The 24,211-nt window shown below is 41.7% G+C and overlaps 8 protein-coding genes across 8 annotated transcripts; 5 read left to right on the top strand and 3 right to left on the bottom strand.

Moving 5' to 3' along the window:
* Nucleotides 1–815: 815 nt before the first annotated feature.
* On the bottom strand, nucleotides 816–3,937 carry J7337_008406 (uncharacterized protein; the record flags this gene model as incomplete). The annotated part of the gene is made up of 5 exons (XM_044826025.1): nucleotides 816–923; nucleotides 971–2,199; nucleotides 2,249–3,529; nucleotides 3,583–3,701; nucleotides 3,885–3,937. 5 exons carry the CDS (start codon nucleotides 3,935–3,937, stop codon nucleotides 816–818), a joined length of 2,790 nt encoding a protein of 929 aa, XP_044678942.1.
* An 884-nt stretch (nucleotides 3,938–4,821) lies between these two features.
* J7337_008407 (uncharacterized protein) lies at nucleotides 4,822–6,255 on the top strand (the record flags this gene model as incomplete). The annotated part of the gene is made up of 3 exons (XM_044826026.1): nucleotides 4,822–5,202; nucleotides 5,255–5,925; nucleotides 5,973–6,255. 3 exons carry the CDS (start codon nucleotides 4,822–4,824, stop codon nucleotides 6,253–6,255), a joined length of 1,335 nt encoding a protein of 444 aa, XP_044678943.1.
* A 6,126-nt stretch (nucleotides 6,256–12,381) lies between these two features.
* Nucleotides 12,382–13,608, top strand: J7337_008408 (uncharacterized protein; the record flags this gene model as incomplete). The annotated part of the gene is made up of 3 exons (XM_044826027.1): nucleotides 12,382–12,506; nucleotides 12,582–13,524; nucleotides 13,570–13,608. 3 exons carry the CDS (start codon nucleotides 12,382–12,384, stop codon nucleotides 13,606–13,608), a joined length of 1,107 nt encoding a protein of 368 aa, XP_044678944.1.
* A 71-nt stretch (nucleotides 13,609–13,679) lies between these two features.
* On the top strand, nucleotides 13,680–14,135 carry J7337_008409 (uncharacterized protein; the record flags this gene model as incomplete). The annotated part of the gene is made up of 2 exons (XM_044826028.1): nucleotides 13,680–13,963; nucleotides 14,018–14,135. 2 exons carry the CDS (start codon nucleotides 13,680–13,682, stop codon nucleotides 14,133–14,135), a joined length of 402 nt encoding a protein of 133 aa, XP_044678945.1.
* Nucleotides 14,136–14,813: 678 nt separating this feature from the next.
* On the bottom strand, nucleotides 14,814–16,193 carry J7337_008410 (uncharacterized protein; the record flags this gene model as incomplete). The annotated part of the gene is made up of 3 exons (XM_044826029.1): nucleotides 14,814–15,335; nucleotides 15,390–15,968; nucleotides 16,014–16,193. 3 exons carry the CDS (start codon nucleotides 16,191–16,193, stop codon nucleotides 14,814–14,816), a joined length of 1,281 nt encoding a protein of 426 aa, XP_044678946.1.
* Nucleotides 16,194–18,163: 1,970 nt separating this feature from the next.
* On the top strand, nucleotides 18,164–19,913 carry J7337_008411 (uncharacterized protein; the record flags this gene model as incomplete). The annotated part of the gene is made up of 3 exons (XM_044826030.1): nucleotides 18,164–18,762; nucleotides 18,810–19,382; nucleotides 19,433–19,913. 3 exons carry the CDS (start codon nucleotides 18,164–18,166, stop codon nucleotides 19,911–19,913), a joined length of 1,653 nt encoding a protein of 550 aa, XP_044678947.1.
* A 596-nt stretch (nucleotides 19,914–20,509) lies between these two features.
* Nucleotides 20,510–23,208, top strand: J7337_008412 (uncharacterized protein; the record flags this gene model as incomplete). The annotated part of the gene is made up of 4 exons (XM_044826031.1): nucleotides 20,510–20,590; nucleotides 20,636–21,069; nucleotides 21,119–22,529; nucleotides 22,579–23,208. The coding sequence occupies 4 exons, from the start codon at nucleotides 20,510–20,512 to the stop codon at nucleotides 23,206–23,208; spliced, it is 2,556 nt and encodes an 851-aa protein (XP_044678948.1).
* A 151-nt stretch (nucleotides 23,209–23,359) lies between these two features.
* Nucleotides 23,360–23,961, bottom strand: J7337_008413 (uncharacterized protein; the record flags this gene model as incomplete). The annotated part of the gene is made up of 2 exons (XM_044826032.1): nucleotides 23,360–23,472; nucleotides 23,526–23,961. The coding sequence occupies 2 exons, from the start codon at nucleotides 23,959–23,961 to the stop codon at nucleotides 23,360–23,362; spliced, it is 549 nt and encodes a 182-aa protein (XP_044678949.1).
* Nucleotides 23,962–24,211: the final 250 nt, after the last annotated feature.

Raw genomic sequence — 24,211 nt, forward strand, 5'->3', positions numbered from 1 at the left:
AGCTCGAGCAAGCTGGGGCTATAACTATAACCTTATGGTTAAGAATTTCGGCAATGACTTGTTCGAGGAATCTTCCAATCAACGGGTTACTTTTGTTGGGCCGTCTAACCCTTTGACTGCCAGTCATGGTGCACTGAACTGGGACAAGGAGGACTACAGAAATGGGATGCGAGTGTCGGATGTTAAGTGCGACACATATACCGTCATTCCCTGGGTCCTCCTGAACGGCCATGTTATTACTTGTGTGAGGGATGAGACTAGAACCGATGTTTGGGTTTGCAAGAACTGCTCGATGTTCAACCGACCTTGCACATTTACCCCCTTGAAACGCCTGAAAGAACTTCATCGAGGCGCTCAACCCGTTAATGGTGCAGATACGATTGCCCACCCGAGAGGTCCTTTCAGGTTCTTGTCTTTTCACCACACTATGAATTCCCAGGAGCTTGGTGAAGTTTTTGAGGTTTCTGAGCCTTTGTTCGAGAGGTTTGAAGGTTCTGAGCTCCAGTATACACTTAGTAGGCTTTAGACTAGGTAGTTATTCCTTAAAAGTCAGCGATTAGAAAATTCGCATTTGCCAATAGTTCTGTGACCCGTGATTGAGTTTCCTAGCGACAAATGCGAGGGAGACAAGTGTAGAATCATGAGGCATGGCCTAAATTAGGATGTAGCAAAACTTAGAAAGTATATTATTCAAGATAGCATGTATTCCATTCGCTAATCATAAACTTCCCGGTAGATTCGTGATAACACATCCGTTGTGTTCCCTTCTTCATAGTATGCTAGAAAACTGTTGTTTGTAAGTAGCTGCTGTTGCTTTAGAAGTGAGGGATAGTTACATTTTCTGGGGAGTTTGTGATTTCCTCGAACTCTTGGAGTGTCTCAAAGCCCATCGCTGTGAGGGACTCGGAACCATCATCCACAACCTGATTTGTTAGCGATATTGAGAGCTTGGATAGGCTGGTTGACTTACCCAACCAAGAACCACTTTTGTAGCTTTGTGACTCCTGGCCTGACGAATGCCCATGAGCGTCAAGCCTTGTAAAGCGAGAGTTGATTGTGGTCCAAGAGGTACAACTGGAGCAATAATGCCACAGATGTCCTCAGAGCGTGACACCAACGAAGGAATATGAGTTTCCAATGGACTGCGCTGCTTGCAAACAATGATCGTACCCAACAAGGCACCTGTCGCATCCTTGGCCCGCACGATCCCACTCAACTTCGATTCTGACAGCGCATGGCGGTACAGCTCTAATACCTCAGGATTTGCGTTGTTACGGACATGGCTGAGAACACCATCCGCGTTGTCCAAATCATGAATCAGGTCAAAGCTAATACCGGCTCTTTGAATGCTCTGGGACAAACCCTCTGGGGCAGACCAGCTTGCCACATCCTGTAAGATCATGTTTGAGACGCGTCGTGGAAACTGAACATCCCAGCCGCTGTTCGCAAACCACTCTTTGATTGTGTTGACCTCGACATCGTTGGGAATACCTAGGAAAACCCCAGGGAAAGCTGACCCTATCTGGACTTGCTTGATTCCTCGTCGCTGCATGAGACTTCTGAGCGCCCGTCGGTGAAGGGACCTTCCGATCGATACGTCACGTTTGGTGGGCTCGACAAAGACACCTCCAAGGATACCAACACCGTGAACAAAGTATGTAGCAGCAAAGCCGTACAAAGCGTTAGTGCTGCTGTTTCTAACCACAAAATGTGATTCTGCAATATTGGCATTATTGAGCTGAAAGGAAGCAGCAGTTGTTGTGCGTAGAAACTGCAGGTCTGGTGCGCTTGCTCGGTGAACAGCTCGAAGTAGGTCGTTCAAAGCAGATGCGTCACGTTTCGCACTGTATTCTTCTACCAGCCAGTGTTGTCTGGACTTGAGAACCTTCTTGCTCTTACGCAGTGTACCGGGGAGAGTTCCAAGGGGCGCAATTTCTCCAACCAGTGTCCTTGCAAGAGCATGGAGAGCGTTCTCGGTGAAGTCGAAGGTGCAGAGGTATGTGCCAATGGATTTATCCATTGCAAAATCATACGGAGAGCTGACTGCCACTACGATCAGTTGCTTTTTCTGACCCCTGGTTCGAAGCATAGAGCACATCATGTCAACATGCTTGGTGAAACCAGCTTGATAAAGGTTTCGATTGGCATCAGCCGTGACAATAATGATACAAGATGCTCTGTGGATCAGGTTTTCGTGAACTAAATCTGGTCAGAGTGAATGCCATCTACTGAAGTCTAAGAGTGTTACCTGGACGGACTCCATTAGCCGTATAGCTTGTGTGGAGTAACTTTTCATTACGAGCTCGAGCAAGAGATTTGCCAAATTCTCGGAAAACCCCCTCTCCGCTCAATATCGCGCTTCGGTCACGACCATTATGCGCCCACATCTCATGTTGCCCTTCTGCTTGATTCTGGTTGTCTTTGGCTGCCAGCAGCTTTTTGGTGAGTGAAGATGCAGGCAGCGGCTTGACTAAAGGTGTCAATAAGAGGAGCTCCTCTCCGGGATGCATTGAGGCTGTGAGTGGGATAAGTTTCTCCTTATCTCGAATGATTGTGATGGAATCATCGTAGGCTTGGAGTGATAGAGCAAGATGAGATGGGTGAAGTTGAGAAAGCAAAGAAATGCCTGGAGGGTTCAACGCCTTCTCCCAAGAGGTACAGGTCGTTTTCAGGTTAAGTACCCTTCTCAGAGAGGTGAAAATCCGCTCCTTCGTCACAATACCATTTTCATAACCGAGCTTCAGGCCTTTGATAGCTTCAAGTTGGACGTCATAGGCACGGCAGAGGAGGACAAGATCACAGCCTGCTTCGACGGCCATGATAACACCATTCTGGACACCAAGTTCATGACTGAGAGCCTCCATCTCCAAGCACTCTGAGATTGCAACTCCGTTGAATCCAAGTTCATCGCGCAAGAGCTCATCCACAACTTGATCTGAAAGACAAGCATGACTCACATTCATGGACGGATTGGATATGCCACAGCCTCCAATAAACATAGCATCTAATTTTCCCGAGGCAACGGCATTTCGGAATGGAACCAGAGCGCTGATGCTGAGTTCCTCTAGTGTCTGAGTGATAATGGGCACATCTAGGTTTGAGCCCAGAAAGTTCAGATTTCCGTATGATGGGAAATGCTTTCCACATGAAGCAATTCCAGCATCTCGAATTCCTCGTAGAGCCGCCAGGCCATATTGTGATACTTCTTGGGGGTCATCTCCGGTAGCACGCACTCCCAAAGGCTGGTAGCGAGCATTATTCAGTACATCAAGGACGGGTCCTAGCATGAGGTTGACACCACAGGCCGAGATCTCAGTGGCAGTAGCCTTGGTCACTTCATATGCTAGGTCGGCTCGACCAGTAGCTGCGACGCCCATGGCACTGGGAAATTGGCATACATAGTCTTCGTCGAAAAGACTGTTGACTCCTCCATTCTCCTGATCGAGGGCAATGAGAAGAGGTTGTAAATGACCAGCATTCTTAGCAATGGTCTGTAATTCCTGGACAAGTTCTGCTGTTTGCTGAGCAGCTTGACAACGTTAGATTGATGAAGTAAGACATGTGTCTGTAAGCAGAGCTCACATTTAAGGTTCTTGGCTGTAAGTATAATGGAACCAAGGTGATGATCCTCAATGAGGCTCCTGATCTGGGGGGTAACTTCAGTGCCATCCCAGCCCATTATCAGGATCTGTCCAATGGCACTACGGGACAAACAGTTAGTATCATGATGTCAAGTGAATGGACGGATGGATATTCTCCGAGATTCGGAGCCGAAGAGTGGAGAGACGGCCCCTTGACGGGCCCGCGCCGTCCGGAGACGCGCCTCGACGGGACCGACAGGAAGTGAAGTGAGATGAGGTGAGGTGAGGTGAGTGGGTACGTACCGGTCGAGATCTTGCCATACTGGATCGAGGTCGCTATTGTCTGTATGGGCCATGATGGTTGGGCGGCGTCGATGCCTCGTCACATGGTACTTTGATCTTTTCTGCTGTGGTTCTGGCTCACCCCTTGATGGCCCCGCGTGCTTGAGGTAACGATGAGATGCATTGACACTGCGGTAGCCTTCTCGAGAGGATGAGCTAGACACTGACCCAGCAGGAGGAGGGGCCATTGGAGTGGCTGCCAACCGCCTAAACTTCGGCTGATGGTGTTGGTGTATATTGATTGGTCAGTTGCGGAAGGAGCCAGCTGTTGGGCGATAGGGAAGTGGGGTCATGCTGTTCGTTGGCTGTTTCTTTATGGCAGGCAATTTGATGGGTTACGCCCCAAGAGTTAACGTTACATGGAACAACAGCAACAAATGGTCGGCGACAGAGAGGTCCCTTTCACGTTGTGTTGAGACGTGAGATATTGAACCAGGTAAGGATGAACATTACTTGTGAGGCAAAAATGGACGGATGGCGTGGTCTTTGTATTCCGCTGCACCCTGGTCTCTGGCTGTCAATATGCACAGCAACATAGCAAAAGGGAACCATACCACGTTCAGACCAAAATCATCTCCACACAGTCTCACTATCACGGCTTCGACGATGGCACCGTCCGCTTGGGTCCAGATGGCACGGTTACTGAATCGCTCGCAGTAATGACGAAATGACTTTTTCCATGCTATCTGGGAGAAAACGTGGCCGTTGTCGGCGGCTTGATAGGGCTTCATGCTTCCGAGGATGAAACTCTCTAGAAAATATTAGTACCCCACGACTCGCCTCTCGTTTTATATGATTCATTGTCCTTAGGGACTTTCAACTCAAGATAGAGAACACCGAAAAAAATCCACTTTGAGATATCTAATTCTTCATCACAGACCCCCAGCCCATCTTCAGTATGCCTATCGCCGTTTCGCCGACCCTACCCAAGAATGGCCTCACTAAATTCACCAACTGTCGGCTGCTGAAGGGCAACGACTTGGTCTGGGAGGACCTTTGGGTCAGCTCCATTACTGGCAAGATCATCGATAGCCAGGCTTCATTTTATGGCGGCCGCAACATGCCTGACAATACTCTTGATCTTGGTGGACGCATCATTGCACCAGGGCTGGTTGAGTGCCAGCTCAACGGTGCCTTTGGCTTCAACTTCTCAACTCTACTGGATGACATGTCCGAATATGGCAAAAATATCCAAAAGATCAATCGACTACTGGTCAAGACAGGGGTCACATCATACATCCCAACCATCACCAGTCAACGGCCTGAATTATACCAAAAGGTACGCCTTCATCTTTGGTGGGGCAATCGTACATGAAGCTAACGCCTGCCAGGCCCTCCCGTATCTTGGCCCGTCTGGGGAACTGCGGATCCCGGCTCACGGCGCCGAGTCCCTTGGTGCTCACTGCGAGGGTCCGTTCTTGAGTCCCACCAAGAACGGAGTTCACAATGTCGATGTTCTCACCCAAGCTGAATCGATAGAGGATATTGAGCAATGTTATGGTCGTGAGAATATGACCCCTCGTTCCGATGGCTCGCCGATGCCGATCAAGATGATTACAGCAGCGCCGGAACGCGGACAGATGATGAACCTGATCCCAGAGATCACTTCAAGAGGAATTATCTATTCCGTTGGCCACACCGAGGCAACATATGAAGAGACATCGCAAGCTGTCAGTAAGGGTGCTACAATGATTACACACCTCTTCAATGCCATGCGCCCGTTGCACCACAGAAACCCAGGCGTCTTTGGAGTTTTGGGCAAGGCCGAGAGTCTGCCACGACCTTACTTTGGCATCATCTCAGATGGCATTCATTTGCATCCTACGACTATCAAGATCGCATACAGCGCTCATCCTGATGGCTTTATCCTGGTCACGGATGCTATGCATCTTGTTGGTCTTCCGGATGGAGCCTATCCGTGGACAAACGGAGAGTACACATGCAACATTGTCAAGCAAGGTTCTAAATTGCTCCTTGAGAACTCCGACACGATTGCTGGGAGGTACGTACTGATCTACCCTGCGGAGCCTTGTATCTAACTCTCGTCAGCTCAATAACTCTCCTCGAGTGTGTCAATAATTTCAGACAGTGGACTGGGGCTAGTATTCCTCAGGCCCTTGGAGCGGTCACATCAACACCGGCCGCCATGCTTGGCTTACAGGGAGTCAAGGGTTCACTAGAATCGGGGGCTGACGCAGATCTGGTGATTTTGTCAGACGGATACGAAAGCCAGGGTGAAGTCAGGGGAACGAATGAAGTTCTTGTACTGGACGAAGTGTGGAAGTTTGGTGAGAGGGTGTCCGGTTCTATCAAGGAGAGCAAGTTGATGTGAAAGTTTGGTTGGCTTGCCGTTGCTGTTGGTTCCCGCCCTCATGATAAGAATAGGTAGGTATGCTGCATGAAACAGAAACTAGAATTAAGAGAGCATTATTATTAGAAAGGCAAAGCCCTAGAGAGCATTGGGCATGAAGGGAGCATTAATAAATAAAATATTACTGCAAACGCTACCAACGCCGTGCTTCATTTTAATTGACTTTGACGAACAATAAAACCCTCCTGGAAGATGCCGAAATGGCAAACAACGCCAAAAACAACAAATAATAACGCTTCCTCTTATATAGCGCTGCCCTCCAGCAGATAACAATTGGATGTGTCTCGAGTCCTCACATGAAGCTCTGTCTCGGCCAATTGTTGAAGCGAATGCCAATCAACTTTTAGAACCATCGCTGGGAACAGTAAAGGGTCAGCTAGCCTAGTGGGTCTCTCCTACAGAAGGCCAAATCGATATCTATGCCAAAATTCATCTTTTAGTAGGCTAACCCTATACTATATAATTCTATAATTAATATTCCCTATAATATAATATAAGTAAAGTATAAGTAAATCTAGCTAATTAAAATCCCTTACTTAGCTAAATTATATAACCTTATATAATTTTATAATAGTTATTATTAATCTTAAGCTTAGCTTTATTTTTATTTTTTAAATTTATTATATTTTATAAAGTAAGAAATCTTTACTTTTAATATATTATATTTACTTATAATTTCCTTTTATAACTTAATATATATTTTATTAAACTTATATACTTTAAAGCTTTATTTTTATTTTACTTTTAAGTAATTTAAAATATATTTCTTTTCCTATTTTATATTTAAAGCTTAATTACTAAAGTACTAGGCTTTAGCTTATATTAACCTTTCTTTTACTTTACTTTAATATCTTCTTATACTTTTATATTATATTAATTAAAGTTATATAATTAAGCGTTTTATTTTAATATCTTTTTTATTTTTTATTTTTTATATTTTAATATATTATATAAGTAATTTTAGGCTAATATTTAATTAAAAAACCTATTTAAATATTATAAATACTTATACTATTTTATAATATTATAGTATATAAAAGTATAAAAGCTTAAAAAATATAAAAGATATATAAAACTAAAAAAGTTAAAAAAGCCTATATTATTAAAAAGTAAGCCAAAGCTAATTATATTACTATTAAAAAAAAAGCTAAAGCTAATTATATTATTTATAAAAGGAAGCTTAAAGCTAAGTTTATTACTATTTAAAAGAAAAAGGCTAAAGTAAATTATATTATTATTTAAAAAAAGAAAGCTAAAGTAAATTATATTACTATTAAAAAGCTTAAAGTAAAGTAAGTTAAAATATAGTAATATTATAATAAACTTATAGTTATAATTACTAAAATTAAAAAAAAAAAGAAAATAAAAAGCTTAAAAAAGACTATATTAAAAAGAAAGAATAACTTAAGTATTAGCTATATATCTTTTAATATAATAGAAATATAAACTATAAAGCTATAAAAAAAGCCTTATAATATAACTTTAATAACTATACTTTTAAATATCTAGTTAAAGAGGTTAATAAGATTTTTATTTTTATTTTTAACTATAAAGCTAAATACTTTTTTATAAACTTATAATTAATTATCTAGGTATATATAAATATATTAAAAAAGTATTTTTATAAAAGCTTTAAGTATATTAAGTTTAATAATAATAAAATAAGTTATTTAATTACTTTCTATTTTATATTATATTATACTAACTTATATAATTACTTAAGGAGCTTAATATACTTTTTTTATATAAAAAAAAAAGTAAAAACCTTAAAGCTAAGTATATATTTAACTTCTTATAGTAAAATACTAATACTATACTTTATTATATATATAAAAGTATACTATTTTAATTACTTCTATATACTAAGTATTAAGCTAGTAATAATACTTTTACTTATTACTATATTATAAATCTATTTAAAGGCTATATTAACTGCCTTTAGAATTATTTAAAAGTAAGCTATAGTTATATTAAGTATATATACTTATAGTACTTAATATATCTCTATATTAACTTATTTAATAGCCTATCTTAAGAAATATAAAGCTTAATTTAATACTATTTCTATTTTTAGTAATAGTAATAGCTCTTTATTTAATAATAAAAAAACCTTATAAATATATTTAAAAATTTTAATTAAAAGTAATACCTAAAACTCTTTTAATTTTTTTATAAGATTATTAACTATAAAAAGAAAAAAAAGTCTAAAAATAAATTTAAAAAAGTAAAAAGTAAAAAATAAAGTATTTTAATTTTATATATAATTATTTAAAATAATACTAACTTCTTTTAGCTACTTATACTTAGTTTTTAAATCTTTATTTTTATAAAGATATAGCTTATAGTTTATAACTTATAATTAATATTATAAAGTATATAAAGTATTATAAAATACTATAAAGAATTATAATACTTAATAGTAAAAGTTTAATATTTTTATTAACTTATTTTATTATTTAAAAATATCTTTAAAATATAATTATATATCTATAAATAGATATATATCTATATAGTATTTTATAATATCTTATAGTATCTTATAATATTTTATAATAAGTAATTATAATATTTATTTTTTAAGTTTTTTTTAAGTATTATTAAGTATAGTTAATATAGTATACTTATATATAATATTATAAGGTTATATATTATAATATAAGGCTATATATTATCCTTTAAAGCTTTATTTTAAGCCTTTTACTATAAATTCTTTTTTTTATTTTATATCTATCTTTTTTATATCTTATAATAAGCTTTAAAGGCTACTTTCTTATTAATCTTAATACTTTTTATATTTAAATTAAATAATAAAAGTATTATAATTAAATAACTATAGATAATATTATATAATATATTTTAATTAAATTTAATATTTTTACTTTTTATAAAATATTATATTAATATCTTTAGATTTAGTAGTTAAATTAAATAATACTTAATAATACCTAGGCCTAAATAAAAGATATTAAAGTATTATATAATTATATTAAAAAGCTTTTTTTTAAAAATATTCTTAAGGATAAAAATATCTTTTTATAATTATAAAAAGAAGGCTTTATAATAACTAATAGGGGGCTAATTAAAATATAATAAAACCTTAGCCTTTTATAGTATTAGACCTTTAAGTAAAAAGAGGAATAACTTATTAAATTATACTATTTTTTTAAAAATAATACTTTACTAAATATTAAGTTTTAGTTATTTAATTAAATATATCTTTATACTTATATTTAGTAAAAATAGCTATTTTTAAATTAATATATATTATATAAAGCATTTTAAGACTTTATATTTATTAATATAACTAATTAATAAAATATAATATAATACTATTAAACTAAATAGATAATACCTAGGCCTAACTTTATTTAATTAATTAATACTTATAATAAGTTAAAGGCTTAAAAGATTAAAGTATATATATTAATTAATATATACTTATAATATATTATATAGCTATATATTAATATATTAGCTAATATATTATAAAGTATACTTAAATAATACTTTTATATCTTAAAGAGTTAAAAGAGTATACTACTTATTATCTAATTAAATTATAGTAATAAAACTCTTATAATAGCTAGGGCTTATTTCTACTTTTTATAAATATAAAGCCTTTTATAGGATATTACAGTTTAGTAAATATAATTCTATAATTATTAAATATATAGTAAAAGTATATATAATAAAAAGATTAAAAGTTAATAATACTAACTTAATAATAGTTAAGTAAGGTATTAATATATATATACTTATATATATATATATATACTAACTGCTTATAAAAGTATTTTAAAAGAATTATAGCTAATAAGTATTTCTTTATTAATTTTATTTTAAATTAAATTACTATTTTATATCTTTTTATATTAATTATATATATAAAGCTCTTTAAATTTATATATATATAAAATATATATTATATTTATATATAGTATAATAAGCTATATATTTTTCTTAATTAGCCTTAGGTTTTATATTATTAGCTAAAAATTTATAAAATAAGAAGTTATACTTATCTAATATTATTTAATTAATTATAGCTTCTTAAAAAGCTTTTTAAATATAATAATATTAATCTTAATACCTATCTGCCCTAAGATATAATTATAATATATAAAAAGATTCTTAAAAAGTAAATCTTTCTTTAAAATACCCCTAAGAACCTAAAGCTCTTTATATACTTATTTTTATAAGTATAATTAAAAGTATATATACTTAATAAAAAATAGCTAGCTATTAGTTTTTTAAAAATACCTATAAGTAAAATTAATTATATATAGTCTTATTTAGCTATATATAATATTAATATATAATTACTTAATTAAAAGACTTAAAGTAATATTAATTAAAATAAGATTAATTATAAAGTTAAAAGCTAGTTTTATATTATTCCTTAAACCTCTATAGTAAGGTCTTTAATTATAAAAAGTACCTTTTAGTCTTTTCTTATAATATAACTTAATCTTATTTCTCTTTATTTTCTTTACCTCTTTAATCTTTATCTAATATTATAAATTAAAGAAATACCTTAAATATATTTAAATCTTTATATTATCTTTTTTTTTTATCTTTTATCTTTTTAACCTTAACTATAGCCTTAATTTTAGCTTTAACTTTATTCTCTTTCCTTTTATATTATATAGCTTTTTTTTTATTTTTTATTTCTTTTTTAAGCTTTATTATATACTTTAAAGTAAGTATTTTAGTTTCTACCTTAGCCTTTATTTACTTAATTATTTACTTATTAAAATATAAGGTATTACTTTTTTTTAAATTATTTTATATATTAAAGTATAAAAGTATAAAAAAAACTAAAACTTTAGCCTTTATAAAGAATATAATACTTACTACTTTAAAGAAATCCTTTAGCTATATAATCTTATAAAAAGTATTACTATATATAATAAGTTTATTTAAATATATATTAGTAATATAACTATTAATAAGCTTCTATTTTATTAATAAAAACTCTTTATAGTAGCTTAATATAATAAAATAAACTATTTTATTATAAGATAAAAATATAAAGCTTAATAAAGCTATAATCTTACTTTTAATATTCTTACTTTTAACTCTTTTATTATATTTTAATATAAAAATACCTAAAATAATTTCCTTAAAGTATCCTAAAGTAATATAAAATATAGCCTTTAGTTTAATAGTAATTATACTTTTATATCTTATTACTATAATATTATACTATTAACTTTTAGTAGCTATATTAATAATATTAATATATATAATAAAGATTAATTATATTTATTTAGTTTAAATTATTATTAAACTAGGCTTTAAGAAGCTATTTAAAGTAAAGTTAATAACTTTAATAGCTTTAATAAGTTATTATTAATAAAATAAGTAAAAAGTAGCTTTTTTAAAGGCTTTTAATTTTATATAAAGTTTATTATAGCTATAGCTAGTTTTAAGGTAAAATTTAATATAATTTATAATAATAAAAAATAAAAGTAAATATTTTAAAACTAAATAATATATTATAAGCTTATAAAGATATATATAAAATAAGGCTATAGCCTTTTTTTCTTAATATTATATTATAATAATAATATTTAATATAATAATATTATATTACCTAGAAGCTTAATAAGGCCTTTAGTGCTATATTAGGGTAGATATAATAAAAAAAATCCCTTAAGATGAATTTTAGCATAGATGTCGATTTGGCCTTCTGTATCTCCTCCACAAACCTACAGTAGCCGGAGCCCGTAGAGTGAGTTAGCTGGAGCTGGAGGTCGGCAGCCCAGGCAGGCAGGCTCTCCACACTCCCTCCGCCTCCGCCTCCGCCTCTCCTCATAGACTACTACCTGACTATCTCTACCTCGCTCTGCTCGGCCTTGAACCTGTCTTATCTTCTCTTTCGGCTTCTGTTTGCTCGTCGCTCCAAACCCTCGGCGCTCTACCGGGGAAACAACCCGTCATCGCCGGTGTCGCCAGATATTTCTCATCCCTTTGCACCGTTGCACATACTTGCGCGATCACGTTGTGTCGCTGTCTCCCCCGCCGCGCCAATGAGACTTTGACGGCTCTTCTCAACTGAACAATGCCATGTCAACCTACAACTCAATGTCGGGGCTGCCAACTGGCGCCTCTTCCAGCGAAGCGATGGCGATGAACTTTGGATCTGCCCACTCTCATAGTATGAATATGGACGTGTTCGACCAGGATATGACATTTGATGAATCACTTCTGTAAGCACTGCAGCGCATTTGCAACTCGCGCGCAACTTTGGCTTGGGGGCTAGGTAGTCAAGCTAACATCTACAGTGATGGGGCTGCACTGCAGACTCTACCTTTCGGCACCTCGTACGACTTGGATGCCTTTTCCTCGACCTTCGAAGATCCCTTCTCATATTCGACTCGACAACAATTCGATCCTCCGCCGAATCAAGATGCCCTACATGAGGAATCATCTCCCCAGGAGCCCGATAATAAGCTTCTTGGGTTCTCCGCTCCCGTTTCCAACGCTACCATTGTCAACGAGAACAACCAATTCGTTGACGCCGGCATGACGGCTGAATTGTACGGCATGTTCTTCGTTGCCGAGGATGTCTTCGGAGGAGAATCAACCGGACGCCCGATGGAATTGACTTGTTATCGTCGCAACCTCTGGCAGTGTTCGGGGCAGATCACTCTCCCTCGCGGAATCAGGAATATTGTGAATGAACAAGGCCAACACATTCGAATATTCGAGTTAGTAGCGACTATTGCAGCCATCGAATCCATCGAAGGAAAGGCTACAGAAATAATATCGATTCCCTGGAAGAACGCCAATCCCCAGGGAGGTGATGACTCAAAAGGCGTTTCAGCACCACCTACCATCACACTGGATATAACGACAGGCCAGGAGATCGACGCACATCGCGTTTCTTTGCCTATATCTTGGAAACGGCTTCAGTTCAAGCATGCTACTGCCAACAACGGCAGAAGAAAGGGCTTGCAACAGCACTACGTAGTCCAGATCACCCTGCTAGGAAAGACACAGACTGGTGAACTCATAAAAGTATCGGAGATCAAATCTGGCCCAGTCATTGTTCGCGGCCGGAGTCCCAGAAACTTCGACAGCAGGAAGGATGTTCCTCTTACAGGCGACAAGAGATTTGAGAGGAGAAGCACATCGACGTCAAATGTCGACCACCCAACCCTTAAACTCGAACGGGAGAATTCGACGAACTTCACGCAAAGATTCCCTCCTGCTGGAAATCTCCAGGTAAGACACAAATCAGTTCATCTATGCAAAGGACAAAACTGACAGATAAGCAGCCGAACGACTGGGCAACACCTGGGTCAATGACCCATCCACTACCCAGTCCTCAACCCGTTGCAAGTCCACATCCGGCAAAACGAGTAGCCTTATCGCCAACAATGACCAGACCCCCGATACCAGCTTGGTCCAGCGATCCACACAATTCTGCTAAAGCAGCAAATTCCCACAGTAATAAAAATTCACTCCCACGTCAGAATGCATCTCTGCCGATCAATCTATCGCTATCAGAAGACGAGAGAAGCCCGAACCGCTCGAGTGCCGAGCTGCACAGTCCCAATTCTGGCAAAGGCTACACAACCGCAGGGGCGAACAGGGAAAACAGTCCTGCAGATGAGGGTGCCGATCCCTTGTACGAATACTTTCCACTGACTGTGGATGATTGGTACGTTACCACTTTGTTGGATCTCTCCACTTTCACGTTACTAACCTCCACCAGGATGCCGCCTGTAGATGCTGTTTATCGGCCTCACGTGGTCCATCACACTATCATGCCACCCGAGATGAAAGCACAACAGCTCAAGAGCAAGGCCAAGCGGTACTTTGCCTCTGACTGAAACACAACAGGTGGTTGAGACTGATGAGTTACGAATTGTTGGAAAAGCCGCTTTCCTGTATATTATATACTTAAGCTTTTGTACGGGCATTCTGGAAACGGGGAGTCTGTTTGGGATTATAGCACATTGTGAGCAAGTATATACACATTAGGTGGACAGCTAACCCACCATTGAGGGCATGAGATGGTTTGCATCGATACCCGAGAATTCTAATGCGACAATTGGTCATTGCAAAGTACGTACTACAAAACACAGCATCTGTTGTTGAATCACGCTCATGCTGCTCGAGAGTGAATCTATACACAAACTGAATTCTCAAGTTACAAGAGGTATTAGATCGTATTGAACACTTGTGTTTCTTCCAGTCGTCCTAGATCACAATCGATTTTCAAGAAATGACACTTTTTCCCCAAACGCCTCCATGCCGAGACGATACACATAACACCCATAAACCCCAACACGCAACCTATCTAAAAGCCACCAGTGGTGTTTGTGCTCTATCTCTAACCTGACTTTAACGCCTAAATCGAATACGGTGCTAAAGATACTATCGTTGTAGTCATACTTATACAGTCTGATAATTTCGTTCCTGAACCAACCCTGTAGCGACTGAACAAGACCTTCCTGGTCTCCATTTCTTTTCTATTCTTCCTACCCCAATGCATCCACTCATCCCATTCAATGCGCCCCGACGGTGTTTATTTTCTTCTGAAGTTCGGGGTTGGGTGTCAACCTGCGGCTCAGATCTGGCTCAGGAATGCGTGAGGCCATACTGTCGGGAACTAGGTCTGGCGACGGTGATCGCATTGCCTTAATGTTTGCTGTCATCGGCTGAAGCAAGTTCGCGACAGGGGCGTCTGGAGACATGGCGACGGCGCTATCGATCATCTCAACTTTCGTCTTTGGGACGTCGGTCTGAACTTCGAGGTTGGGCGTAAGTCTGCGGTTCAGGTTCGGTTCTGGAATACGCGATGCCATTCGGTCGGGGAACAAATCGGGCGAAGGGGTTCTCATAGAGTAGTCGCCCGCAGGTGTCGCTCGCAAGAGATGTGAAGTAATCGGCTCCGGAGCGATAATCGCAGGACTCTGAGCTCTCTGAATCTTGGTTTCAGGAATAGCGACGTTGCCAGTTCGTACTTTGGAGGGAAGAATCTGCTCGAATCCCTGCTCGCGAGCAACTTTCTCGATGCTCTTGAAGTACTGTCGTCCATGTTAGCGGAGGCTCATGTCATGATGGGAGGAAGAGTCGCTTACCTTGACTGTCTTTACCTGAAGTTCCAATGTGGCGTCCTCGTCGACGACAATCATGGGATGAGGGTGGAGCTGAAGGCATGATAGTGACCACATATGGTTGACGCCTTGTTCGACGCATTTTTGCAATGCAAGCGCCTTGCGGGCTCCAAGGATAATGACAACAACCTCTCTTGCTTCGAGGACAGTTTGGACGCCCACAGTCAATGCCATTCTTGGCACCCGGCTTACATCGTTGTCAAAGAAGCGCGAGTTGGATAGAATGGTGTCGTATGCTAATGTCTTGACTCGAGTGCGACTGGCAAGGCTTGATCCGGGTTCGTTGAAAGCGATGTGACCGTCTTCACCAATACCGGCCAAGAAGAGATCAATACCACCAGCTGCCTTGATAGCTTCCTCGTATGCATCACATTCGGCTTCCGGGCTGGCAGCGTTGCCGTCGAGTATGTGGACGTTGGAAGGATGAATGTTGACATGAGAGAAGAAGTGCTTCCACATGAAGGAGTGGTAGGAGTTTGGGTCGTCTCGAGGAAGACCGACGTACTCGTCCATGTTGAAGGTGACTACATTCTCGAATGAGACCTGCTATTGTTAGATGCTGCTATAGGATGAGGTAATGCAACATACTTCGCCAGCCTTGTACTTGCGCACTAGCATATCATACACTCCGATAGGGCTAGAGCCTGTCGGGAGGCCGAGGATGAAGGGATGCTCGGGTGTGGGTTGGAAGGCATTGATGCGCTCCACGACATAATTGGCGACATACTTGCATGCCTCAGTCTCGTCGTCACGGATGATGAGCCGCATGATGTATGTGGTTGTGTTATTGGTAGTGGGTGATGATGTTATAAGTGCTGAGTTTAGAAATGAGGTTATCAAGTAATGGAGTTTTGGTATGAGTTGTTGAGTGCGTTAGGGGTTTAAGAAATATGATTACACTTTCGAGGAGTCAGTTGCTTATGAGGAGAGCTTATCAAAGGCGCACAAGTCACTACCAAGAGAGAGTCACTTGCCATCCATGGGGACCCGTTGCATCATGATAGGAGCCACTGCCCGAGATAGGTAGGACGCCACTTTACTTTACGCTTTCCCACTGCCATTCATGATGGAGCGTGGGGAGAGCGACTTCGGTCAGTGGACAATGTAAGGTTGGATAGAAAGTCACGATAGGTGCAATGATTCGCGGGGGAGGGAATGAAACGTTTACTATGAAGTTTAACACTGTTTGAGAAGCCGCACTGTATTGCTTGCTCGTCCATGATAGGTAGTGTTGTCAAGGTTGCCTTCTGCTTCCATTGGCCAGAGCCAAGCTTGCTTGTTTCTACGGGGCGAAGACGGATATAGTCAGCGGTATACAGTAGCCGGCATTAGCTCCGATGTAAGGTAGCGTTGGAGGGATGTTATCAGATCCATGGTACATACATACAGAGGTCTCGGGATCCCGATTTCTCTTTACGGGAGGTGGAAGCATGATAGAGTTCTTTTGTTCGTATTGTATACCTTGTTTCTGGAACTTTGTCGTTAGGTGAAGCCTACGCCTCAGCAATGAAACTAAGCCGAGGTCACATCCCCCAAGATGATCAAGAATTAATGCCGTGTAAGCGCACTAGCTGATGACAGGATTGGTTCCAGGATATTGATCTTGTTCATGCTCGTGGCAAGGTCACTTCAATACCTGCAGGGGTCCAGGATAGAGGTGTAGACGCGCCGAAGAAGGGCAGATTGTTTCAAATTACGTTCCTTGGCGATGTCTGTGTAACGAGGACAAGTTTGAAGTAACATGTCAAATCAGATGAACCCTCTGAATTTATGGAGATTGTTGAGACGGCCTTTCAGCCTCCAATAGTAGCGGTGCACACTAACAATTAAAACGTGACCGGCCCATGTCACTCACTAATGAATTACCATCCACTTTCTCACGGGGCACTCACACTCACACGCAACGTTACGTTACAACCTACTAACTAACATCCTCCCCCCCCATCTGGCTACGATCCTCGACCCCGTCTGACCCAACAAACTCCAAGGCCACACAGAGGCCAACGGCCACCTACAATGACAATTACAGTTACAGGCGCTTCTGCTCACTAATTTGCTGGCTCCCATCGCTGTGGCGGTTGTCGCGTGTCGCCTGTGACTGTGAGAGAGCGGGTGCGTGAGCGGGCGCTTTCGCTGTGCGACGTTGGTTTTGATCTCATGGACGAATTGGAGGCGATATGATACATTACTACTACCAATTACCACTTGCATTCATCTGCGCTCTTGCTCTCCCTCTACTTCCATGACACAGCGTGAACTGCACGGAAACTGAATTCGACCAGACCGACTTCTTCCCCTTGCAACGTCGACTCTCTTCTGCTTCCTCTCTGCGGGACTCTGTTGTCGTCTGCTCCGCTCTATCCGTCCCTTCTCATGCTTTGATCCCTTCTACTCCTGGCATGTCCCATCAGAGGTGGCCCATCCCCATCTCCATCTCCATCTTCGTGTTGTTTCCTTCAGATCTCCCCTCGTCTGAGCTACCCATCCAGGAACCTGTGCCTGTCCATCAGACACTCTCCACCTGCTAGTAGTAGTAGTAGCAGTTGGTCAATCCATCGGGGCGTAAGATTCTCACCCTCACCCCATCCCATCCCATCTCATCTATTCCTTCGAAGGCGGTTGCTTCAACCTCTTCCTTTCGCATTCTCTTGGACTATTTACATTCTGCCGCGTCCATGACTCAAACCTTGTTTCCTTTCCCCCTTCGTTTCTATTTTCCATAATCACTCGTTACCATCATGTCAGCGACTTTTCAAAAGACACTCTTGGCTGCCATCATCAAGAGCCTCCTTCGGGGGAAATCACTAGTCCAGTCACTCTTGGCTTACTGGGGCAGCTCTCTGGGACTTGAGACAAACACAAAGACGAGAGTCGCCGCCAATACGCCGCGCAAATCTACCCAGGACTTTCTCAAAGAGGCAGAGGCTCTATTCCTCGACCCTGTCAGTCAAGATGGCCTGCAAGAACTATCCAACAACCTACGAAAACAACTCCTAGAGCGACTAGAAACTGATATGGAGTGTATGCTACCGTCATACAGTCATCAGCTACCAAGAGGTACAGAGGTTGGCCGCTTTGTGGCATTGGATGTTGGTGGTTCGACCCTCAGAGTAGCATTGGTGGAACTGTGTGGTCGCGTGTCCAATATCGGAGAGCAGAGCAGGATCGTGAGCATGAGGAACTTCCGTATCACACCTGAGATCAAAGCCCTAGAAGGCAGGTTGTTCTTTGACTGGATGGCCGAGAGAATACTTGAAACTCTATCAGCAGAGCTAGAGCAGCAAGATAGATCTGATGGACCTTTGCCTATGTCAATGGCATGGAGCTTTCCCATTGAGTATGCTTATTCCACCCACCCTATCGCCCAGAGCTAATATTCGTTAGGCAAACATCACTAGCAGGTGGCAAGTTGCAAGGGATGGGCAAGGGCTTCGCTGCGTGCAATGGGTTGTTAGGTCAAGATCTTGGAGAGATCGTACGAACAGCCTGCTTAAACCGCGGTCTCAACGTAGAACTTCGCGCTATCGTCAACGACTCCAGTGCATGCTTACTATCGGAGTCGTATAACCACCCCACAACAAGGTTCGGTCTCATCCTTGGTACTGGCGTCAACCTTGCTGCCTATCTTCCTGTGTCCGCCATCGGACGTGTCAAATTTGGCGAGCGTCCTCCGCAATGGTTCGAGAAAGCGACACATGTCATCATCAACAGCGAGATCAGCATGATGGGACGTGATATCTTGCCCTTGACAAGGTGGGATCGGCAATTATTGGCGAACCACTCCCGACCTGAGTTTCAGCCTTTAGAGCACATGGTCAGCGGGTTCTATCTGGGCGAGATTTGTAGATTGGCGCTTGTTGAGGCGATCGAGTCAACTGGGGTTTTTGGAGGTGTTGTTCCTGTGTCCCTGGAGAAACCTTACTCATTCTCAACCGAGACACTTTCTATCATTGAGGGGTAAGTTTCAGACTCATGATTATCCAGCTTCAGCATGCTAATGATCATAGGGATACGAGCTCTGATGCCGAAGAGGCGCGCAAGCAATTTTCCTCTCGCCACCCATCGAGCCAAACCCACACAGCTGCTGATCTATTATTCCTCAAGCAGCTAGCCAGTTTGATCTCCAAGCGCTCAAGTGCGCTTGCTGCCGCTGGAGTACATGCTTTCTGGAACTTGCGCATCGACAGTCAGAACACGTTCGTTTCCACACTATCACCTGGATCATCTGAGCGAGACAGCGCGGAAGCAGACCGTGATCTGGCCGAGACGACAGTAGCCTACAACGGTGGCGTTATTGAGAGCTACCCTGGCTATCTTGACAGTTGCCAGTCATATCTGAATGACCTGGTAGCGGCCGACAAGACGGAAAAGTCTGGAAACAGAACAATCAAGCTTGTGTCAGCAAAGGAGAGCTCCCTGATGGGAGCAGCAGTGGCTTTGGCCTCTTTGGAGGAGGTCGTAGAGGGGCCATTGGGCGTGGTTTGCTAAAGAAAAGGAACAGGAACAGGTATACGCCATTTTGATGACAGATTATAGCATTGCATCGGTGCTGGGCGTTTTGGTTTTTGAGATGAAAATATATTGGGATGAATTCTTATGGAGAATATATATTTGGATGATGAACTTGGGAGGGAGATGTCGATACTATATTAATACAGCCCTTAGACATACGTGTCCCTTGGAACTGCCCATGATAGCCTTTGATACCAAAGTGTGACTCTCCAGTCTTGTGCAATAGTCATATCAAGAGATCTGCTCTCATAATAACCGATTTTCTTAGGCCTGGTGTTTGGTACCCTTGTGTACCAGTTTCATCGTTGACCCCCCGCCCTCCCAACTGAAGGCCATTTGTGTGGACATTATGGTCACGTGCACGCGTCAAACTCTCGCGTTGAGTGGTCGGCGCGTCTGCAGCTTCACAATAGCTTCTAGGCACCCCACGGTTTCTTCTCCTCCTACCTAATATCTTCCCGTTGTTGTTGATCTCTTGAGCTTAGGTTTATTTTTTGCTTGATGTCATAACCACGGTTCTGTACCCTTGTTTTGTTCTCCTTCATCCTAACTTTTTGCCCTCAACACGCGACATGGCCCCCTCCGACACATTTGCTGAATGCGCCATCGCGTTCGTCGCCAGCAATTTACTAACTCCCAAACTGATCGGAGAGGTACTGAAGCTGCCAAACTCAATTATCATTACTGACAACCCCTAGCTATCAACTATTTTAGAAGAAAATGGTGCACAAATATGCGAACCTCGTCGCGACGGTTCATTACCCATCGAGAAAGTCACCCACATCATCTCCAACACGATCGATTTCCCTCAGTTCATTGAGGCACAGGCTCACATGATCCCTGTAGTGACGACTCAATGGATCACCTTCTCAATAGCTCGCAGGAAGCAGGCTCAAATTAGGCCTTTTTCGCCTGATCCGAGAATGATCTTTTCTGAGGTGGTGGTGACTTGCGCGGATCTGCCAGAGACCGACAAGGAGAGTATTGCTGGTGCTACAATGGCTTTGGGTGGACAAGAAACAAAAGATGCCTCCAAGTTAACCACACATATTTGCGCCCTATCGATGGATCATCCTAAGGTCCAGGTTGCCCTACAAAAGGGATGGAAAGGCAAAGTTGTGTTGCCACACTGGTATGTCTAGCGCAGAGGGCTTGTGATGTTGGCCGCTGACAATCTTCAGGTTCGATGATTGCTTCAAACTTGGGAAACGTATCGATGAAGGTCCCTATCTACTGCCCGATCCCGAAATTCTTAAGAAGACTTCCTCGGACGAGCTCAAAATACCCTCCAACGAAAACCTCGCGGGTGCGACATCGCCAACGCCGAATTACCTCCCTTTACCCTTGCCTTCTGATGGTGAGGTTGTTCGCCCACCGGTCACTATCTTCCAGGACCGTAATGTATTGCTGTCCGGGGATCTGACTATTACCGAACGACTGTCAAAGGTGGTCAGAGAAATTATCATCAGAGGGGGCGGAAAGCTCGTGGATAAGGTCGAGGATTGCGACATGCTCATCTGCCAATACCGCGATGGTCCTGAATATGTTCAGGCGTCGCAAGCGTACAAAGAAGTCGGAAATCTGGCCTGGCTTTACTGGCTTATTGTCCACAACGAGTGGACATCGCCGCTCCGTCGACTGCTACACTATCCGATCCCCAAGGATGGTATAGAAGGATTCAAGGGTCTACGTATCACAGTATCAAATTACGGTGGTGAAGCAAGAATTTACCTGGAGAACCTGATCAAAGCTTCTGGAGCCGAGTTTACCAGAACGATGAGAGCCGAGAATACGCATTTGATCACTGCTAGAGACTCTAGCGAGAAATGCAAGGCTGCTCCTGAATGGGGGATTGCCGTGGTTAACCATCTCTGGATCGAGGAGAGCTATGCCAAGTGCGAAATTACGCCCATCAACATCAAGAAGTATAATCATTTCCCTCCGCGCACTAACCTGGGCGAGATAATCGGGCAAACGTTTTTTGATGAGCCAAAACTGCGCGAAAAGTACTACCCCGGGGGGCCAGCCAAGCTCTCACCACGAGCCAAGAGGAAGCGAGCAATCCTGGAAGCTGCAGAGGAGAACGCATATGCACGAGGGCCAGCAGAGGGTGTTGTTATTGGCCAGGCTGGTAACGAGGACGTCGAGATGGAAGATTCTAACGGAGGAACAAGCGAGAAGTCCAGAAAGAAGACCAGAATTATCGGAGATGCAACTCCAATTCGTCCACGCCGTGCTGGGAAGGAGAACGAGACGCCGTCGGTGGCTTCCACAGGGAGTCGCAGCGCCAAAGCGAAAGCCCAGGAACGGCTGCATGGCTTGAGCGACGATATCGCGCTTTACGAAAAGGAGAAGAAGAGACATGCCAAGGGAGGCAATGCAATCTGGGGGGGAAAGCGAGCTGCCGACCAGGCCGAAAAGACTAACACCAAAACCAAACAAGAGGAGAAGCATGAAGATGAGGATGCCGACGCGTTAGCGAAGCGGCCAACCAAAAAGACCAAGCCGTCACTTCCAGACGTTAAGATGCGTGTTGTCTTGACTGGATTCACTCGCTGGGTAGGAGATAAGAGTAAGGAAGATCAGGATCGAGTACGTAAGCGCGAGCCATTTGTTTGAATCTATTCTAACCAGACGACAGAGAAAACTCCGGGACATGGGCATACAGATTGTGCAAGAGGGTCAGCCGTGCGACTATTTGGCAGCCCCTAGTGTTGTCCGCACTGTCAAATTCCTATGCGCGCTTGCACGCGGTCCAACAGTCATCTCGTCAACTTTCATTGACCAGTCTTTAGACAAGGGCACCCTTCTCCATGTTGAGGATTTCATTCTCAAAGACAACGCAGCTGAGAAGAGGCACAACATTATCCTTGAGACATCCGTCGCTCGTGCCAAGGCAAATAGAGGCAAACTTCTTGTTGGTGTTCCCATCTATTGCACGGAAAAGATCCGCAATGGTGCGGAGAGCTACAAAGCGATCGCCGAGGCCAATGGGGCGATCTTCAAGATCTACCGGGCTCGGAGCGGGACGACAATTCGACCAACAAAGGCAGAGGAGGAGGGTAACGCGCCACCCGAGCCGGTCTACCTATTAAGTAGCGGAAAACCCGACGAGAAGCCGCTTTGGGAGAAATTCCGTGATATGGCGTACAATGGCAACATGGAGCCTCGCATTGTTGCACCTGACTGGTTGCTCGATGTCGCAATGGCTCAACAGGTGCGGTTTGATGACAAGTTTTTGGCGGAGAAGTTTTACGGAAATTCCCAGTAGTCATTTCTCTGACTGTTGCTTGATATGGCGTTCAGGAAGGTTTAACATCGGCAGCGATGTTGGAGTCCATATTCGGTTCATATTGGTGCGCGTGCTGTGATGGAAAAGTCGCATGTGCTTTATGTAGAGATGAGTATGTATGGTTCAGTACTTAGAAGAACTTGACGCCTAACGAGTCGTCCTGGCCGAATATTTGGGCTTTGTTTCGTTTGACGAGGATGTTTAGAGCTTTGAGAAGGACATCAGTGTCCATGCCGTGAATATCTGTGAAGATCAGTTATAGGGTCTTCAACACCGGCTTGCCTGACTGAAATTACCACTTCCTTTTGTACCATCTCCTTCGACAAGTTCATAGACTGTAAGAACACTGCCCTTTTGTCCCGTCTCTTCGACGTAGTTCTCTACAAGCTCTGCCCACTCTTCAGGCTTTCGCCAATATAGAAACACAACATCTCCTGTTGTTTTGCCTCCGACGTATTCTACACGCCCATCTGTGTGCATATAAGAAATCACATCACGAATATCGTCGAACTGTAGCCTTCGATCGAGTTTTCGGTTTACAAACAGATCTGAATCTGCTGCTTCGGAAAGCGATAGGCGGAAGACACGGTTATGTCGCGCGTAGGCGAGGATGAGATCGGACCATTTGTTGCGCTGAGCATGGAGCGTAGTGAGATTAGTTTGGCGAGTGAAGAAGGCGGGGAAGTGGTATTCTCGGGGGAATGTGAAGGATGATTCGGTTGCAGTCGCCATTGTCTTGATAGGTTGGTGATGTTTGTTGTGGTGTTGAAGACTGGAGGGGCTGAGACGATGACGTGGGAGGGGCTCTACAGCTAAGGTACCCGTCAGGCTAAAGCTAAACACGTGTGATAGGTTCAACCGATCGGCCGAAGCCGTCTACAGCAATGCAAATGCAATTCTAGGCCTTCAGACTTTATTTAGTATCCCATTCTTTTTTACCCTTGCTACCTTATCGAACCATGGGATGAAGATCTATGGAGTC

This window comes from Fusarium musae, chromosome 6 (assembly GCF_019915245.1).
Source record: "Fusarium musae strain F31 chromosome 6, whole genome shotgun sequence".
In the NCBI taxonomy this organism is placed as follows: domain Eukaryota; kingdom Fungi; phylum Ascomycota; class Sordariomycetes; order Hypocreales; family Nectriaceae; genus Fusarium; species Fusarium musae.